The sequence below is a fragment of the Scatophagus argus genome, chromosome 9, assembly GCF_020382885.2.
Source record: "Scatophagus argus isolate fScaArg1 chromosome 9, fScaArg1.pri, whole genome shotgun sequence".
Taxonomy (NCBI): domain Eukaryota; kingdom Metazoa; phylum Chordata; class Actinopteri; family Scatophagidae; genus Scatophagus; species Scatophagus argus.
Window position 1 is genome coordinate 5277353 of NC_058501.1, and position 21239 is coordinate 5298591.

At 40.1% G+C, this 21239-nt stretch overlaps 1 protein-coding gene across 1 annotated transcript; it reads left to right on the forward strand.

Moving 5' to 3' along the window:
* The first annotated feature begins 1093 nt into the window (after positions 1-1093).
* si:dkey-122a22.2 lies at positions 1094-21200 on the forward strand. The gene is made up of 11 exons (XM_046399637.1): positions 1094-1268; positions 1831-1993; positions 2199-2270; positions 2379-2455; positions 3069-3169; positions 4737-4853; positions 6105-6179; positions 16398-16536; positions 19842-19924; positions 20059-20155; positions 20261-21200. Exons 1-11 carry the CDS (start codon positions 1209-1211, stop codon positions 20426-20428), a joined length of 1152 nt encoding a protein of 383 aa, XP_046255593.1. The 5' UTR covers positions 1094-1208; the 3' UTR covers positions 20429-21200.
* The last annotated feature ends 39 nt before the right edge of the window (positions 21201-21239 follow it).

The following is a 21239-nucleotide window of genomic DNA, read 5'->3' on the forward strand; positions in this document are numbered from 1 at the left end:
TTTAATAGATAATCAGTCAGGGAAGTGTGGCTTTGTTATCTCTTTAGTGGATATTAAAGTATGGGGAAAGACATCTTTACGGCTAGTGGACTCTCATGGCTCCTTATATTTTACTTTCGATGTCATGGATTGTCTAAAACTTGAGTTTTTTTCCAAAAATCATTAAGCTTTGTGTCACCCCAGTGTCTGAAATTTACAAGATTATTACAGACATCAGGCAAACTCCAGTCCCAGTTCACAACAAGCTCTGTGTGAAAGTTCATCAGTATGGATGTCACAGTCCCAGCACTCTCTGGCATGCTGCACATGTATGACTGTATAAAAGCAGTATTTGTATTTGTATGTATTTGCATAAATGTGTTATTTTATATGATGAGGATTTGATTGGTCATTATAAGTCACAGCCCCAAATTCTGATTATCTTCTTATCTATTTGTTTTTATTAAGATGCAGTCTATGTTTTTCACATGTGTAGCCATTAACCTCCAGTGTACTTCATTTGAGAGTGTGAGATGTTTAAACACAGTCTTACTAAGGGTTGATCATGAGCCTACATGTTAACTCTGCTGCCTTTACATGTGAGCCCAATACCTTATGATGGAGAATATAGGATGGGTTTGTGGGATATTACGACCCCTGCAGGTCAGGCGTTGTGCCGCTATAATCCCGTGAAAGCCTGACAGGAAGAGAGATAGAGACTGTAAACAACAACAACAACAACAATAAAGCAAAAAGGAACCGTCCATTTAGGCAAATAGAATAAATAAATAAAGGAATGGCATCAATATTAACGCCAAATATGCAGTACTTCAGAATGTACAAACACAATTAACTTTTAAAAGATAAAATATTTAGTGCCTTTATGGAATTTAAGTTCGATATGCGTCCCTTGGAAATGCAACCGCGTCAGTCACAGACCACAGCACACTACAGTGAGCTGGAAAATTGTGATGTACGAGCGACGGGGGAAACAATATTTAAAGAAAGTGACTAACGAAGTAGTGTGATTAATGATTAGTTGTAAGCAAAGACTGACAAATGAAAAAGGACATACAAATACAATGTGCTGTGGTCGTAGTAGCGACATCATGCAACGCGGAACGGAACGTTTGTCACTTGTCGGCTTCTGTATCTTCACCAGGAAGTTGCTACAGTTTCATTCATTCTTCAAAATTTAGGCTTGTGGTCCTGCAACATTTGATGCCAAAATGCGTCGAAAGACCGAGGCTCAGCCAACGAACAATGAATCTACCAACACTAATAAGAAGGTAATGCAACGTAACTGTGCCAGCAGGTCCTTGTTAACTTAGCTAACATTGGCTGACTGACTCAGAGGCTAACACTTAATGTTGACCAAGTCAGATGTTATCAGCCAAGTATGTCGCTCTTTCGGTGCTACCACACAATATCCACATAGTCTCTATAGAAGGAAGAGGAGTTAAATCCCCTTTAAAAAAAACTGCAGCTTTAGCAGCTTTCTTCACGTCCTGCTTACTGACATGTTAACGTGTACACAATTTTATTTCCGAGAAATCATTAGAAGCAGTATGCGGTAAGAACAGTCAGATAGCAATATTTGCCGGCATTGCCTGCAAATGTTTCACTAAATAGCGCTGTGGTTTAACCCTGGTTAAACTCTCAATTAACTTTTTGGTTTTTTAACAATCAAGTATTATTGCAGGGCAGGGAGTTCTCAGTGAAATTGCTTAAACGATATAATACATGTTACAAAAAGTAAATAATGAAAGGCTATAAAAATATTTGCGGTATATATGATCATCATTTCTAGGACTTAATGTGTAACTTAATTTTCTTTTCCAAAAAATCTAGGATCCGGATGAAAGGCTGCACAGCCCAGCTGAAGCTGGAGGCAGGGTGTCTTACGGCTCCGTGCTCATGAACGTAGGAAAGTGTTTACTTTTAATCATCGTCATCCCTCCGTTCCTCAACTATGCATCGCTGCAGAGAGAAGGACAGCTGCTCTTGCCTAAAGGTAAGCTAAGACCAACAAACACATTTCTCCCTTTGAGTTAATTTTATATCAATCTAAAGCAGTTTTTTAAATATGTTCATTGTTGTGTGTTCCAGTGGGAGATTGTCAGTAGGTTTTTCTGCTCTATTCATTCTTTTCAAAGCCATGAGAGAAATCTTCTGTGGAGCTTAATATTTCTTTCTGTTTCTTTGCTTTTTACATGCAGATGGCCAGATTGTTGACGTTGGTTTGGGTCAAAAGATGCACCTTTTGTGCAAAGGACACGGAAAACCAGTTGGTGATTAATCCCCTTAGGATATTCCATGATCTGTCACAAAGAGTTGGTTTGTTCGTGTCTTTGAACTGAGCCCACCATAACCTTGTTTTTTTTTTCTTTTTTCTTCAGTCATACTGGATTCACCAACTGGAATGTCCTCAGACGTTTGGTTGCATGTCCAAGAAAGTGTGGCCACAATAACAAAGGTGAGGAAATGAAACAATATGTGTAGCTTGTTTTTAAAGATTGTACATTATTTACAGTGTTGTATTTGTAATGCCAAAAGAAGTGGCCTCATCAGAATTGAAACACTTAGCAGAAATCCACTAAGAATCACTGAGGATGAGTCAGCGTACTTAACCAAGAAAAGCCCTGTGGTGAACTTTCTCTAGAATCAGTTACTACAGTACTCGTGCGACCATGTTGTTTGTTGTCGGGGGCATGCAGGGACAGTCCTTGCAGTGATTCTGCCACATCCACTCTGCTCAACAAGGACTCAGTACAGCAGAAAGTCGAGGCTGACAGCCTGCCCCATGTTGTTTGTCTGAAATGTGACCCAAATGAGGTCACAGGCTTGTTGGGGAAGGGCCTAGATACATCTGAACAACTAAATCACATAAGCAGCAACAAAACAAACTTACAGTGCACTGTTTACACCTGTATCTGTGTCTTACCTATCAGCCTCACTCAGCCATCATGCATTTTTAACACGCTGACACAGGATAGGCCGGGGGCTGAGTCCTTATTGAGGGCAGCTTGCATGTCTGCAGAGCAAAATTCCTCTAAGCCTGTGGTGTCCTTGTTTGTCACACTGCTCAGGTTTGCACCTATGACAGAATGGGACTGGGCTTCAGCAAGCGACTGATGCAGAATGAAACCAACGGAAGTGAGAAAGTTTGGGGAATGTCAACGACTGGACGGTTAGTGCACCACTCATATTGAGCGTCTGATATAAAATGTGCAGTAACATTTTAGTCTACATTGTAAACATTCTGTCACAGTTCACACTACGAATCAGTTCTTTATTGCCATGAAGTGGTTTCTGAACGTGTGAGCGGGGTTACACCTGCGTGGCCATCTGTCTCATTTATCTGTTGTTGCTGAGTGTGTAGAATTCATTTGTAAAACACTGGTATGTTGGCCAGATGTACTGTAGTGTGTTGTACTGCTTGGGGACGGGTGAGTCTGGGTCGGTTAAGAGGTGATTGTGGGAAGAACGTGCCTTGCAGCATGCTGCTTTATTGTCATGACACTTACTGGCAAGTTCTTCATGGGCTCTACTGATGTTCCACTTGTTCCCAAACTGTTGGTAAAATTCAGTATTAGTATGCTGGTCCCATATTTTGTTTAGTATGTAATTTTTTTTTTTTTTTTCTTTACAATGGCCCAACCATAATTACCCTGATTGTGTTACAGATTAGTTTTCTGTCAACGAACTAATTGGCAGATTGTTTCATATCTTGTCTCAAGCTGAAAACCAAACCCGCTGCAGCACATTCAGTCCAGTAACACACGTCATATTCAGTTTTGTACTATTTACCTCTGTGCAGTAAGTAATCACTGGGAATCAATATTTTCTTGATAAAGTGTCTGGAACCTCTCAATAATGTTGCAGCCAGTATAGACTGATGTGCGCATGGACACATCGTGCCTTCTTCTGCGGAACACACTGCAGCCCTGCTCTGCCGTGCCTCAAACTGTCGTGGGAGTACGCTTTAATCTTCCCTCCTTTGACATCGCAGTGCATTTGTCGAGTTTTATATCTGCCTAAGGGATGAGCAGGTGTGGATTCCCGATGGTCAGCAGTCTAGTTTACCTTGGCATCTGGCCCAGAAAGCAGGTGCTGGCCCATTTGACATGCAAGCAATCAATTTCCCAGCACTCAATATCTCAAGGAGTTTAATGACTGCCTAACCTTAAACCTTGAAGTCCTTTGAAAACTTTTCATTTCAGCGTGACATCTCAGGTTTGATTTATCAGCACAACAAACCCAGGACAGCAGATGGCCCTCAGAGAAGAACTGCTGTATCCTGTGTAATGATGTAATGATGCTGCTGCTGTAATGATATAAGTTTGCTGGGGATTGTTTTTCTTGCGGGTTGCAATAAAAAGAAGCCAGCGGTCCCCTCCTGTGTGCTGCTGTTTGGTTTGAGCACTGCTGTTTATTTTGGTGCCATATGTGGAAAGAGACAAAATGGAAAACTAAAAATACTGCTGACCTTAACTTTCATACTTAACTTCAGGATAGAATTTGTAACACTTATTTTTTCCTGGCTATTTTTGCTTTTTCTTAATGTCTCTCCAGTGGGTTTCTAATAAACCTGTTAACGAGCAGATTAGAGATTCATGAGATTGATGATGACCTGTCGCATTCATCTTTCATACTGGGAGTTTTAGTCCCAGCTAGCTGAATAAATAAACCTCCTGGCCCACTTTGCAGCATGTCCTGGTTTTGTGCAGACACAGATGAGTGTTGTTGTCTTGCAGGATGGTGGATGATCTGCACCGACTCCTGCAGGCTGCTGGGATAGCCAAGCCCTTCATCCTGGTGGGCTCGGAGCTTGGTGCACTCAACAGCAGGTTTTACAGCCACATTCATGATGTGTAAGTATTGTGTGAAGGAAATATTTGAAGGACAGCTGCACCACTTTACACATACAGTATAAATGTTGGTACAGTACTTGCCATGTGGGGTACTACTCTGCTTCTGAGAGCAGTTTGTGTGTAGCTCTGGAAGAAAGAAGTCTGAAAATATAAAACTGATTGGGCTTAGGTTCACCTTGAGCAGTGAACAGTTACAGAAGGTTTGCTTTACAAACTGTGGGTTTGCAGTTTGAAAGATGAAATGAAGTTACTTTCTTGTGGAGGAATATTGATTAAATGGAGAGTATTAATGTTATTACAAATAGAAAAGGTTTCCATTCTTGTGCAGCTTCATCAGCAAACACAGACAAACTGAAAGCTCTATTAAAATGTGCTAAAGTAAGTTAAAGGATGAGCTAGGTTCACTGTGTAGTTTTCTTATTGGTAGTGGCTCACATGAAAAGAAATTAAAAAGAAACCAAAACCAACAATCATTAGTCTGTCTTTCTGACTTCCCTCTTCTGTCTGTGATACTCAGCCACAGGCATTTTATTTCCTATTAACAATTTTAAAATGGGTCAAATAGTTATGTTAAAAAAGAAAAACACCTTGGTGCAGTCACCCATACATGAATAAATAGTCTGCTTTTTGAGGATTATTTTCAGCAGTAGTTTATCTATGTGTATTTATATGTATGTCTGGCAAATATATGTATTTGACTATGTATGGCAGCAGAATGGCGTGAAGAAATATGTCCCCCAGTGCAACAGTGTGGCAGTGGAGATCTAAAAATATAGAAAATTACCAGACTTACCTTTTGGTGTCTTGCAAATCTGTGATAAAATTTAAAAATAGGTAATCTTGCAGTTCCTCTGTAGCATATGCGTTGCAGTTCCTCCCAAACTCACACTTAATATATTCCTGCATCTATTCCCTTCATTCCCATAAGTCAGAGACAACGTCGTGATAAACGTGACAAGCAGCCCATACCAGGGATGAAAGATTTAGTATTTAATCAGGCATGATGTTGCTGCCATTAAGGGAGAAAATTAAGTAGTGGTGAGTGGATGACACCTTTTCGAATGGAAATAGTGCTCCAGGATCTGGTGTGTGTGTGGTCATCTGTCTGTGGGGACAGAGGAAAGACAAATCTACAGGACGACAGACGGGATGACGATATCCATCTCACACTCATTAGGGCCCAGGCCGGGAGGGTAAAGTGGACAAGGGTAGTCAATGAGTCTTACTTCATCTGTGTGTGTGTCTCCTCAGGCAAGTGTCAGACCTGGTGCTGATTGATCCCATCCCAGAGGACATTTTTGAGGAGGACCAGTGGAAAGAGTACTGGTGAGTTTATAGCTGATTTCAGGGGCGTAGGAAGGACAGAACTGGGCAAAAGGAAGAGGGGAGGAAGGAGCATGAATATGAAAAGGGAAGAGAAGAGAAGATGAAGACATGTTGAAGGGGCAGAAACTGAGGATGGATGTGAAGAAGCCAAATTGAAAAGAAGACTGAGAAGAAGAGTAGCGTGGAAAGGAGCATAGAGGACAATAAGGAGCTCTGAGGGGCAGAAAGGAGCAGATAAAGACGAGTGGCAGGGAGGAGGAGCAGAGAAAAGGGACTGCATCAACAAAAGTGGGGATTACGATGAGGAGAGTGGAGGAAGAGATGCTAGCGTGTTTCATGAGACAAACTCTTTCCTTATTGGCTTTTCATGGGGAGGGTATTTGATGTGTGATCTTTGCTGGGTGGGGTTCATTAGTGTGATTAATTGGAGGCCAAAGAAACTCATTAGCTGATCACACTCTTTTAGCATGAAACAGATGAGGGGAGATCGAGGGTTGTGGTGGTGGTCGGGACTGAGTGACAGCAAGCGTAATAACACTGCTTTAATGCTTCAGGCAACATACATGTCAAGTGGTAGTCATTGTCGCAGTGTATATCTCATTATACATTAATTATCACAAGGGGGGGGGGGCGGTGTTATTAATGATAACCGAGAACATAGAGGAGGAATGTGGGTAGAAGTGTCAGTTATACAACACTAACACTATCTCAGATTGTTACAAGCGTAGCATGCCATGTGTAATCATTAAAAGGTATTTCACTGCTGAAGAGAGTATAATTAATCAGTTATATAATTTAGGAAACTACGCTAAGCTTTTACATGTAGCTGACAGGCTAGCAGCGATTATGACATAATGAGCACATCTCTGGAGTGCAGTATTTATAGATATATATATAAACACTACATATTTTGTGACTTCAGAGAGAAATAGGCTGTCCCAACTCGTGCCAGTGCACAATTCTGCTCATACATACACGTTAAAATTTGTCCCTCTTGTTTTGACCTTCCAAAGTGTGCTGCACGTTTGGTTCCTCTCTACAGCTGACAGAAATACGATGATTTTACTTGAGTCCTTTGTTTTTGGAACATTGTATATTACCTGTTAATTATTCTGACTTTCTCTCATTTTTATACTTTCAGGCAGTAATTTGTTTCGGATTCATGATTGCATGATGCTTGATTTATGTTGTTCTAAAATCAACCAAGTCTCTTAATTGAATAAAATTGCTTAGCTGGTGCAGGATTTGCTAATAGATACAGAAAATAGGGTTAGAATCTGTTTTACGTGCCTTTCCTCATACTTAATCACATTAAATGATGTATCAAAGAATACGCGAACAGTATAAAAAATATAATGAAACTTTATTACAGAAGTCGTTGATTTTATGCCAGACTTTGACATTTTTGCTTTGACTTCATGTGTAGTTATGTGGTTAATTAATATGTGGTTTCCAGTATAATTCATTCTTTATAATCACCACCAAAAAAGTTGATTTCAGGCATCCTCTCAAGTTCAACATTATTCCAGTTTGAATTCTTTTTCCAAAAATTCTTCCAAATTTTTAAAGCAGCAAAGTATGCTTATTTATCATCTGAAAAACACTCACTTTCTGTGTTTTACATTTAAATTTACATGTAAAATAAACAGTACTGAAGTAAACCATGATAATTTTTTGTTAATATTATTTAACCCAAACATATCAATTCCTGTTTTAGTTACTGAGTAGGTAGCTACTTCACCAGGATTGTGCAACTCTTCTACTACCATATCTTTCTCTCAGCAGTAAGCCATTTGAAAATAATTACAGTAAAGTGGTTCTAAGACTTTTAAATCCACATTTCTGTTCACATAGTATGTTGTGATATCAACCGGGACTTAATATGTACTTAAATATCGCAGGCATATGGTAGAATCAAGTAATCTTATTCTGGGCAAGACTTTCATGGCTTTAGTGCATCCATAGTTCCGTCTACCAGTATTAGCTCACGGCATATATAAGCATGAGTCAAGTCAGATAAGAAGTGGATCCCTTAAAATGGCCTAATTTGTACGTGACTCAAAGTGGAGCAGCACCATTTATCAGGAGTATGTGTCCAATTATCCTCTGATTAATACGCATTCATTTCACTGAGTACATGACAGTGCAGCCACAATCCAATTATTCTGTGGAGAACCAATGCAGAAGTGAAATGAACCAAAGATTTATTTATTTTGTAAAAAAAATAATGTTATCATCAGTCCCTGATTTCCATGGAGGAGTAAAAATAGAAATAGAAGAAAATAGAAAAGGAATGGGATATACAGTATGAAGATATGAGATGCTGCATGACTCTACACACCACAGCATCCCAATGGCACTGGCATTGTTCAACTTCTTTCTTTCTTATTTTCCTCCTTGTTTTTGTTCAGCAAGCTTGCATGTAGATGTGTATTTCTTTTAGATATGGGTTTATCAGCTGTCTGAGGTCTTACAATATTTGGTACACAGGTTGAGTAATGCAGAAGGGAGCAGGGCTGCACCTGAGCAGGATTGTGGGGAGACCGTATCAGCTTTGCACTGGGACTGGGGGATTTACACATCAAAGACCTGCTCATTAACAGAGGCTCACTCCCAAAATTAGTTCTGTTACGTCCTACAAAATGAATTGCCTCTGTCTCCTGAGAATGATACTTCCATGTGCTTGTGTATGTGTGTGTAGGTACTCGCTTGCGTGCAGTTGTTGTAAGAGGTCAGCTTTCTTATTTGTGATTTTCCTCTGCAGACGTCGCAGCGTGTGTCTCATTTCCTTTTGGGCATAGATAATGCTTCCTGATGAAAAATCAAGCAGAGGGTCTAGCATCAGAGATTAGGAGAAGCCCCAGCGTACGTCTGGACAAATTGCGTTCTGGATGAGAGCCGTTGGTTTGAATTGCTCAGTACTGTCAGTCTTTGTTTCAGCAACTCAAGCATTGGAAGCTTTGCATCCCTCTTGAACACGGAGAGAAATTTTCTCTACATTTCAACATAACTCCTTCCGGTGTATATACAGCATCCCTTTTCTGTGTTTATTTTGTATCATTTTTGATAAAAAAAAACATACATTACATAGCCAGAAGAATGCAAACAGATGACCAATACACTCTTATGTGATTGACGGATATCTTATTCCAAAACTGTGGTTTTCAAGCGTGAACGAGGGTGACCATTGTTGTTGAGAGTTCCAGTTCGTTCCTAAGGTATTAAGGTCCGGGCTCTGGCAACTTTGTGCACCGTGTCATTGTCATGGAACAAATCTTTCCTAAACTGTCACCGTAAATTTCAAACCACACTTCTGTCCAAAATATTATTGCACGCCCACGCCATGTCGACACGCTTCTAGCCATAGTGTTCTCTTTATAGTAATCATCAGGCTCTCTGTCGCTTTAGGTGTCCATCGCTAGTGCGTTTATGTGTGTGTTCGTGTGTGTGTGTGGTACAAAACTAATTTACCCCATGGGGAATATATTTGCTCAGAGCGCAGAAACAGTGGGGAATGCTCTCGTCTAATGGGATGGTCCTTACAATTTAATGAATGCTGATTGATTGGCAAACTCTCCCTTTTAATGTACCATTACTGTGTTTAGTACAACTCAGTCCTCACAGGAGCACCTCTTCAAAGTCTCTCCATCCCTTTGCATCTTATTAAGTGTTATTCATCAGTAGTTTTTTTTTCCATTACTTTGAGTGATTTGAGTTTGATGCTGAGTCACAAAGTATACATTCTGCTTTCAGTGTTTTAGCTTATATGCAGGTGTCATCCATACTGTGTCTTCTCTTTATGTGTTTCTGCATACGTAGCTCACGTTAGTGGCTGCTGGGGAGCACATGAAGTGATGAGTGTCTTAGTGTGGGCCTAACAGCTGTGGCTGCAGGCCTGGATGGAAGCCTGATTGAGTTATGTGTCTCAAAATGAAAACGACGCTTTCTGTCCCATTCATCACCCCACCTGTCATTAATATGTTCAGAAAAGCCTGCACACAAGCACACACCCGGCCATAATCTCATAAACATTTCTGTACAGTGTACACACTCCAGTAGTTACACACTGTGCTTGCTGCAGTGTGTAGCAGATAGACATGTATTGCGGCTCACCTGGAACCTGCTCTGTATAACAGGCAACGTATGACTGTCACTTTGACTGACGACCGTTCAGTCTCGCAACTGCTGCATTTGGTTTGATTTATAAGCCAGACAGAGTTTAATATGAGGGACAAGAACAGTGTTTCTATCATTCTTCACTGCCCTTTGTTAGCAGATAGATTTACAACCATAAAAGAATCTTCTCTTCATCTTCCATTGTTGAGATATTTTCCATACTTGGATGCTGCAGTAGGTAATTTAACACCTTGAGTGGCATTGCATAATCTCTTAGCTCGCTCCCTCGCTCTCTCTCCTCTGCCTTTGCTGGTAAACAGTGGCAGCCATTGATGATACATCCAACCTCCCCCTCAGAGCCCATTTGCTTTCACCCTGAGCTGCGTTCAATAACCCACTGGAGCACAGCCCTGTTCTAAACCCCTCCAGGGATCCTCGGCTGAGATTGGCAGCAATCACCCGGCCATGGGACGATGGATGGATGGATGGAAGGATGAGTGCAGGGAGGGAAAGAGGGAGATAAAGGGATGATGGAAAAGAGGAAAACAGAAAAAGCTTGGACAGCTGGTTATATATAAAATGAAGTGGTAGGAGAAGGTGCAGCCCAAAAGCATGATGAGGGACTATTGATTGACTTTAACTGATAATAATGGGGAAAAAACTTGAGACTTTTACCCTAGTCAACTTTTGCACACGCAATTGGTTTAAAAAAGCTTTTTGGTGTAATATTTCAAGCTATCTTATATAGAAATATATTTGAAATTTGAAAAAAATGTATATATACTGTATGGTATATGTGTTGTGTAATGTAGTTCTGTAATGGCTCCCATTGTGTTTGCCTCATCCCTCAGTCCTCTCCTGACTCAGCTAACCCCTCCCTTCCTCCATCCAGAGACTCCCACACCAGCACGGGATGCCATTTCATTGTAATTAGAACCATTGTAAGCGTAACTATTGCTGTTCCGTTCCGCTAATGAAGAAGGGCTGCTGAGGCCCCTGTGTATTTACCCCAGTGTAATCCATAGTATTGATGTAGGGAAGAAGGCTGAGAGCAGCAGGGGGAACGCTGCTTGATGTTAGCTGCGATGCAAGAATGACACCTTGTGTTCTCTATGGGTATTACACCCTGCATTTCACCTGTCTTATATTTGGGTAGTTAAGTGATTCTGCTTATTCTCTATTTAAATGTATTGTACCTCTTTATATATCTTAAAAATTCAAAATTGTTCAAAAAATTTGTGTTCTCATCTACAATAATACATAAAGTTTGCTTGGTTTGCATTGGACATTGGACAGAAGTCCATTGCATTGGACTTCTGAAATGCAACACACTTCTCAGATTTGTTCAGTGATTCACACAGTGAATGAATGAAGCAAAACAAAAGGGCAATAAGTTGTGGTTATCAGGGCTAGCAGGATGGCAAATATAGTTCTAAAATGGAATGTATAATAATTGTGGTAGTTGGAATATATCATTCAGTATTAAAAAAAACAATGTATTAAACAGACTGAAAATATAATGCATTTAGTGTATCAAAGAACAGCTGTGGTTCACTTTTTGCATTGCTTTGCCTTCACTTCCTGTTGGCATAAAATATGAAAGAGCTGCTATGATCCTCACAGGGCAACTGGGGTGTTAAAACCACCAAACTACAAAAAATCACACATATTGACAGACTAAAATATTTAAGCTATTCAAACAAGTGTCACTGACAGTCTGAACACATGGTTTACAGGATGGTGCACTGTACTTTGTCTTGTTAATTTGTGACAGGCTCTTATTTTTGTGCTTGACATTAGCTAAACATGATACCGTACAGGATCGTCTGTGTTGTATGAAACTGTTTGTGTGTGAATGGTATGGTGCGTCATACTGCACAGTACAGAAACATAGTAATTCATGCAGTAATTTTCATGTAGGCCTAAGGATAGTGTTAATTGGTTGGCTGCATCTGGCTCTTAAAGGTCAGAACAACAGCACTGTGTTTTTCTGTGTCACAGAAATAAAGCTGTGCAACGAATGTAGGGAGGATTGTGAAACTACATCTCCTGAGATAAGATTTGAATTACTTTCATCTTTGTGGAATACAAAGCTAGAACAATATTTTATGCTTACATCCAAGTTATGGGTGGTTAAGTTCCTTGGGTAGAAAAGGCCTAATAGGAACAGTCATCACGTCATGTTCACTCTCATCTGAGGCTCGGTGCAAGTGCTTATTCAAGTTGTCTTTCATCATCTTTCTGACAAAAATGAAGCATGGAAAGGTTTACTTTCCATCCATCCTGCTGTAAGAAATTAAAACCTTCGTCATTTCTACAAAATGTAACAACAATTACACGGGCAAGTGCTTGTTTCCTATGCTAAGATCAACTGTAAGTCACCAACTGTATCCTCTAAATGTAAATAATTCTCCAGTTGTAATCACTTCCTCTCTGTCTTGCTGTTATTTCAGACATGTCTGAGCTAACTGTGAGCCTTCAGCTTTAACGTTTAACCATCAAATGTCCTTGGCTTCTGTGAAAGTGCGCTTGTTAAAGGCATAAATATGAACAAAACAGAGATATTAGCTTGTTGTAACACTCGGGCTACTGATGAATAAAGCTCTGTTCCAAGGCCATTATTAGTGTAGCACAAATGTCAGTGAGAATTTTAATCTTCTTTTTTTGTTTTTACATTATTTACTCAGTTTACTTTTCCATTTTGGCTTTCTGTAGTTAATGTGTTTTTACTGTAGCTTCGTTTAGTTGCCATTACAAGAAGGAAGACTAGGTGACTGAAAAATATCATGCTATCACCAAAGCAGCACAATAAAAACATCATCATCTGGAAAAATGACTCAAAGTACAGCATTGCAGTCGTGGCGCTCCATGCACTAGCTATACCTGAAGGTAGTGTTGATTGGATGGGTGAATGTGCTTCTGAAATGCCACTGATACGTTGTCATGTGATATTTAACACTATGTTTTACTACTTTAAGACCATATTTTGCTGTGTGAAACTGTTTGCACCACAAATGCAGATTTGACCACAGGATTATGGCTTTGTGTCATGCTCAATGGACAGTTTTGAGTTTAGTGTTCCTTCTGTGTTGAACTGCACTTCGACATCTCACTGTGTTGAATCTTGATTCTAAGGAGTCACTGAAGAGCAGACTTTTTCTAAATACGGTCAAATTGCCCTGCCTGCATGAGAGTTAGAGGCCTCATCACGTACCGGCCCTCCTTTTTAACAGTTTTTTTTTTCTTTTTAAATGTTCCTTTGGCCTAATAGTTAGTTGAGCCTCATGTAATAGTCCGTGTTTAAATGTTCACTGTTCATTGTAATAGTTGGCAGAAGCTCATGTAATAGTTCGTGTTTTGTGTGTGAGCAGGCTCTCAGGTAACAGAGGCCCTGCATATGAAATGAGATGGTAATGAGGAGGAGGAGGAGGAGGGGAGCCTTATCACTACAGGGCCAAATTCCGACAGTGAATTGCGCAGTTGTAACAAAAGTAACAGAGCGTCCATTCAGCCTGCACTAATCCAGATGGGAAAGTCAAACAGCAGAAAGTCCACAGCACAAACTCATTTCATCACTTTATTAATTTAGATATTGCCTCCTCGCTCCTGTGGGGAGGAAAAAAAAAAAGAGACCCTCTGAAATGACCAACATCGGTGAGGCGTTTTGCTCTACATGGTTCCCCCACTTCGTCTCCTCCCGTTATCTGTTTAATTCATCCCACCAATCTTGGCTGTCTTTACCCACTAAATTTCCCTTTGACACGCATGCCTTGCTTCGCATAATCCTCACTCCGGGGCAGAATTAAAAACGGAAAAAAGAGGAGGGAATAGGACAGGTGGCTGGAGAATCCTTGAAATAATGTTCAATGCCAGACCTAGGAATGATTTGACCAGATTTGAACTACGGGGCTGATAGGGAGAGGTTTCTTTGCTCCTTTTATTTTTGGAATCAAGGGGTAAGAAAAGGGTGACAGGTGGAAAATGTGCAAAGACTGAGAAGTCCCTTAAGAGCCAGGTCGAAGAGTCAGTTCTAAATTGCGGTGCCAGAATGACTTAAGGGGAAAACTGTGGCAAGGAAGATGAAAATGTCAAAATGTCACTCTCTGGAGGTCTGATTTGAAAAGTTTTTTCAGTCTACTGAAGACTGAAAATTAGAGCAGTCAGCTTGTTTCTTTTCCACCTCCTGTGTCTGTTACTGACCTGCTGAGGCGGTCTCCGTTGCCTTGAATATGGCAGATATGTTATCTTCACACAGCCACTGGTAGCAGTTGAAGACCCATTCTCTGCTGTTTGTATTTGTAACAGTTTTATCTCACCAATCAGTGCTGACACGCTTTGTCGGAGCAGAGCTTGATATTTCAAGCTACAGTTCTTTGGATAGCAGCATGTCATATCGACAACAGGTGAAATGGGTTATTTTACACATGAAAAGTGCACCTTTATGATGCAGGTTTGATATGATCAGTATAATGGAAGTGAAGCTGTGCTGCCTGTTGTACATGCAGTATCCTCCAACATGCACTGCTGGCCTGTACTGTGATTGAAATGATTGGTTAAACAAATTAATGATGATATAGAAGATTAGAATAGATGACAATAATAATGTCAACTTCGCAGTGAGAAACTCATTTGGATTCCGACTCTGAACACAGAGATTTTCTGTCAATCCATTCAGAAGAAGTTGAGACGTATCAGACTGAACCATAATGGTGGACCAATCAGCAGACCAACCAGCTGATGACACTGCCATCAATGGAGCCACACACCACTAGTGTGACTTAGAAAAAAAGGTCAAACATTTGCACAAATGTGAGGATTTGCCTGTTTTCTTTGTTTCTTTGATTTTCTGAGGTTTTGGACTGTTAATTGAGCAAAACAAGGCTTTATGCTCTAAAAAAACCATTTAATATACTGGATAAGTAAAAAATTAATTGGTAAAATAAGCAACATATTGATCAATGAAAATATGAAATGAAAATAAAAAAGGTTAGGTCCCTGTTAAGCTTGCCTTAATGTATTTATTTATCAGGTTTTTAAATTTACGATAGCACTGAAGATAAGCAGACAGAAAGTGATAGGACACAGGGCCACAGTGCTGTGTGCCTGGCCAAGATCAAGACTAAGACTAAGGCAAGGGTTTGGTGGTGCTTCTGTCGGCTGCCTGTAGGAGCAGGCGGCACGGCACGGCGACGACAGTGGCAGCAGGCGCACGGCACTATTGATTGGGCTCCACAGGCTGAGACCAGCCAATTCAGAGCATCAGTGAGCCGAGACCGATTGGGCCTCCTGAGTTACAAAATCCCAAAGCTCTTCTTCTCTCATCTGCCAAAAAAAAGCGTATTTCTCATTCCGCAGGCAAATGTTCTCAAAAAAGGAAGTTTGAGGTTTGGGGTTAAAAAGGAGTTTATGACTTTTGAATCCCTGTTATTGTGATCATAAAATCACCCTTGCTGTTGTAATGGAGCTGTGTAGAACTTAAGCATGTTGTTGAGCAGCACAAATGAAGTGTAACTTGCTCACAAACTGCTGCATTTGTTATTGAAGATTCAAGTAACTATTAGAAAACCAAGGATACAGACTTGATGGTTAATGCTGCATTGATATATATTTTTTTTAGATTAACAGCTGATCAAAGGCCAAGTATAATCTGGAAGTGAAGTTAACTTCAGAGATTTTTGCTCTACAAGCATGAACATAAGCTGCAGAGCTAAATATTCTGTTTTAGGATTTAGCTGACAGAAAAACAAGCCAATAGGAGTGTTAGACTTGAGTTCATCAGGTGGTCAGAGATTTGACACCAAATTACTTAGATAATTAGATAATTTTCCTACACCTTGATTCACTGAGGTCTCCAACCTGCAACTTTTCTTTAACAGTTAGTCCATGACAGCTGGATGTGCAAATTATTTGCTAGCATGTTAGCCAAAACACCTTTATAATACTGTGTCATTGGTGGCAATGTTCAGCTTCTTCTGCTGCCCAAATATCAATTAATGCAGCTTTAAAAAAACAGTAGATTAAATATTGAAATGGTCAGAATTTAGTCTTCTTTTAGTTCTGCTGAAGTTTTATGGGTGTGAATGCTTGTGTGTTTTTATTCAGGTATGGTAAGCTGTTGTCCTCACTCCAAGCCAAGCAGTTTTCAGCAGCTACAGGACTGAGCCGGTTGCTGATTATCCTTGGGGCGATTGAACCGACTGTTAACGGCGAAAATGTCTCAGAGGAGGTCATCCAGCGCCAGGTCAGTCCAAATGAATACTGAAAATTAAAAGTGATTTTTTTAATTTAAAATGTCATGTCATGTGACAGAGCAGATCAGGGGTGATTTGGAGGTCATTTTAGGGTAAACATAAGTCATCAGGGCACCAAGGTGCCATGCCATAGGTATTGATGTTTATTTAGTCTCCGTGGCTGGCAGTTTCTGGGCTTTTGTTAATCTAGTTAGGAAAATGGAGGAAAAAGTGAAATGTTTCTTGCATTTTAAATGTGCTCCTCCCATCTTTCCTTACAGCCACAGGATGGTGCTAGTGTGAGAATAATCATGTCTTGTTCTCAGCAGAGATACGAGTGGATGCTGATTGCAGGAGCGTTTGTCTTCATATTGTTAGGGGCTGTGAATTTGGCACGATATGACAGCAGACGTCATTTTAAAATAAATGAAAATTGAACCCTTTCCTGGAGCTGATACAACACTGCGGTTGCACTGTATCTCCTGATGCCTGCTGTATTGTAAACTCAGGATTCTGACAGGTCATACAGTTTGTGAGGAAAAGGCTGTTAAAAAAAAAGCTACAAGCTTTTGCTGTGTATTGCAGATGAAGTTTTTCTACAGGGAAGGCTTTTCATTTTGCACGTCCACACTCAGATTTGTTGCGTATGTGTTTTAAACCCACATACACTCACACATACAGGCATACAGTGACATTGTCTGTCATGAGGTCCTGTAGTCATTTTTACTTGCTATGGAAAACATCTTAGGCAGAGATGGAGTAGTAATGGATTCTGGTGATGAACAACAGCCAATATCTATTGTAACATGGAATAATGCTCTTTATAGACTGACACCTTATTATAGCAGGGAAGCAAACACTCGTGTTGGGTATGTTAGGGACATAAAGAATGTGAGATTATTGCAAGAAAGCTGATGTAGTAGCTGTTTATTGCATTTAACCTATACAGTCCTACTTAAGATTCTTTCGTTTATTTCTTTGGAGAAACAACTCACACTTTAGCGAACACCCAGAGCCGTTTCTAACATTCGTTATATGGCTTTAATTCTGTTCTGCAGCTGTCTCTGTGATGCGATGACTCCTGCTTTGGGATGAATGCAAACAGTTCGTTAAGGCTCCCTGTTCTGTGCTGCCAGCCACCCACGATTTGATGGCAGTAGTGATGAGGGACCTATTTCAGCTTTTCAAGTATTACAGTTGTTGCCAAGGAGATAAGGACATCATTGTGCTTGAATTCTCCAAGGACAGAAAAAGGTTTTGTAGACAGGCTAGTGAAGGTTATAACATGCGCACACACACTCACAAGCTCGCCAGACTCAATAGAGCATGCAGTCCATTTCTCAAGGGCATGTTCTGTAACCACTGCTTAATTGAACTGGAGCAGAATTGTTTGCTACCACGTTAACGGCACCAAAGCTATCTGGTCTCATCACATGTGGATGATAGAGACAGTTAAAGGGGAACTTTGCTCAGTTTGAGAATTCACATCTATTATGATGCTGTGCGGAACTTTTCTTCTCCCTGAACTGTAGAATCAGAGAACCAAGACTTCAGTGTTCTGTCTGGAGCTGCATGATAGAGTGAGAAATCATTGTGGTTCCGTGCCATCCCCCAGAACCACAAGGGTGGTGCAGTGGTTAGCACAGTCGCCTCATAGCAAGAGGGTTCCGGGTTTGAATCCCGGTCTGGGTCCTTCTGTGTGGAGTTTGCATGTTCTCCCTGTGCCTGCGTGGGTTTTCTCCAGGTACTCCGGCTTCCCAAAAACATGCATATTAGGTTAACTGGCTACTCTACATTGCCCCTAGGTGTGTGTGTGTGATTGTCTCTCTTTGTGTGTTAGCCCCACCTCTTGCTGGTAGTCAGCTGGGATAGGCTCCCGTCTTCCTGCGGGCCTGACGGGTAAGCGGTATAGAAAATGAATGGATGGGTATTGGGGGGGCGGCTACATTAATGTCAGCAGTGGAATTTTATAATTTCCTCTGCAGCACAATGAGTGAAGTCCAATGCCACTGAATTGTTTTTTAAATTTGAGGCTACATTTCTTTCTTAACATTCAAATGAAGGTTAATCAACCTATTTGTGATTTTTTTTTATAACAAACAAAATGAAATAAATAAATAAGAAAAATTAAAAAGATGTATTTCACCATGTGTAGCCACATGTATTGGCAGTTTCCACTGCAAATTTTGTGTTTCCACCTTTAACAGCAATAAAGGATTAAGAGTGACCATGCTGGGACTGTGGAATCAGTTACTTAACATGTCTTACTAAACAAATATGACAACATATTGCAGAATGAACCTCAGAGTCTCTTTTTGTTCAGTTAAGATTTAAAGTTCTTCCATTTAGTCCCAGGGGACAATAAGTGTCATTCTGCAGTTTATAAAACGTACGACCATCTGCCAATGTATACCTCCACCATATACCAGGCACATCCCCTTGTATATACAGATGTAAATGTATGCTATGTATACGGACCTTTTGCATTTCACTGTTTATCATTATTTTATTCTCTTTTCTTGTGTATGTCTGCTGCACCAGATGCCAAAGCAAATCCCACATAGGTGGAACCTACCTGGCAATAAATTTTTTTCTGATTCTGATGTGGTCTGCATGAGGTTGAGAATGCATTTTATAAATTTTATTTTCTACTGTCTGTTTTTTTTTATTATGATGTTTGAGTTTCCTATGAAAAGGTCTGCTGAACATCCCAGCCTGCTCAATGTAATAGCTGAATGTTGACTACAGTAAAAGACATTTGACATAGCTCAGTTTTTTTAAAATGCTTACAATCACCTTGTGTTGAAGTTCACAAACCCAGTTCCAAATAAGTTTTGTAAATCGTACATAAAATCAGAATGCAGCCATTTGCAAACAAACTGTGTTTAGCAACAAGGGTTTTACGGTGTGTTCCTGAGCCCATGTAGTAACATCCTTTATGCAGTCATGTGTTTCACAAAGTGGTGGAGTCCATCCCCGCTTATGAACAACTGAGCCTTCGAGGATGCTCCTTTCATGCCCAATCATCATACTGTCACCTGTTACCAATAAACCTGTTCACCTGTGGAAGGTTCCAAACAGGTGTTTTCTGAGCAGTACACAACCTTCCCAGTTTTTTGTTGTCCCTGTCAAAACCTGTATGAGATGTGCTATTGGTATCATCAAAATAATCTTTTTGTTTTCTCTTACCTCTGAAGGTAATGTAAGTAGTGTCTTGTAAGCCTTCAGGTATGTTATGCTTGAATAAAAAAAATAAATATTCAGTTCTTTCCTTTAGATCATGTCTGATTTTCTGTATTTTCTCTGTCTCTGATAGAAATACCTGCTTAGTAACCCTGCCCATCAGAGCAGTGCTGTGGATGAGCATTACTTTTTGAATGAAAGTGCAGCTCAAGTAAGGTATGGAAAGTGCCCCCTCCCCCTTTTTATGGATGGATTTTCCCTTTGTGTGTTTAATATGAAAATCAAAATGAAGATTGAAATATTACAAAAATTTCAATTATTATTAACATTTTTTGTTGTTGTTTTTAAAGGGATATCACAAGGTTTAAGCCCCTCTCCAGCAGGACGTCTGTGAGTGTGATCACTGGTGATTCATTTGACCAGCAAATACCAGAACACCTAAACCAGGTGAGAATGTTTACTGAAGCATTGTTAACACCAACACAGTAACCGAACAGTACTGTCTTAACAGTTGTGTAAAACCCATAGTAAATCATCATTTTCCTGCACCAGATGGTAGCTAAGCTTCAAAAGAAGTTTCTGGAGGAGTCCTACCCATCAGCCAATCACATTCACATAAAAGGAGCAGACCGGCGAATGATCTACAAGAAGCCATCTGCCATCAGCCAGCACCTGAGGAAGCTAGTGAACCAGCGACAAGCCAGACAGCAGAGCGAGTGACCCATGGCCAACATGTAACAACAGCAAAGACATGGACAGAGTAATTGTTGAATATGTTTTAAATATTCAATAACATATTCTACTTATCTTTTTACCTTTCCCCACAGCAATCTGTAGAGAGTGTCCACATATCTGGTAAAGTTCATAAAGAAGTCAATTTTTAAACATATTTTTTTGCCCAGCTTTGCCTCCCTGGAAGCTTTTTTTTAATTGAAAATAACTGGAGGGTATTCAGTGTGATGAAATATTTGCTGTCTTAGATTCAAAAAAATCTTATCTTTCAAGTTGTTATTTCAGCTTCTTTACCTGATTGGCCAGTGCCAAAAATTAATACATTACTCCTTATCAATGTAAAGGCCACATACGACATTGCTCAACCTGATAATTGCTTATCACCTTCAGTTCTGTCTTAATATTCTGCCATGTTGTAGCCACCGGGAAAGTCACTCTGGGTTCCTCTGTGTCTCTGTTATATCAGCTTGTTACTTAACATCACCATCAGACGTGGACCTCCATTTTAAAAACTACAATCACTTGATTTATCTTACAGTTTGCAGATGTGTCTGGCCTGCAAGTCTAATTTTTAATTCTTGTTCATATATGTTCATGTACATTTGCATCTATTTTGATTCCCATGTTCTCATTTTTGTGGGAAACATGAAATGTTTTTACAGGTATACAGTAATATGAAAGAAAGACCAGACAGCATTGGTTTATCCTGAGGATTTAAGTTTAATTATGACACCACATCAAAATAAAAATTTCCAACAGATCTGGAATTTAATTCCATCCATATACATGCATAGCAACA

Coding starts and splice junctions, on each gene's coding strand:
- si:dkey-122a22.2 (XM_046399637.1), top strand. CDS start 1,209: ATGCGTCGAAAGACCGAGGCTCAGCCAACGAACAATGAATCTACCAAC. Junction 4,854..6,104: donor TACAGCCACATTCATGATGT/GTAAGTATTGTG, acceptor GTGTCTCCTCAG/GCAAGTGTCAGACCTGGTGC. Junction 20,156..20,260: donor TACCAGAACACCTAAACCAG/GTGAGAATGTTT, acceptor TTCCTGCACCAG/ATGGTAGCTAAGCTTCAAAA.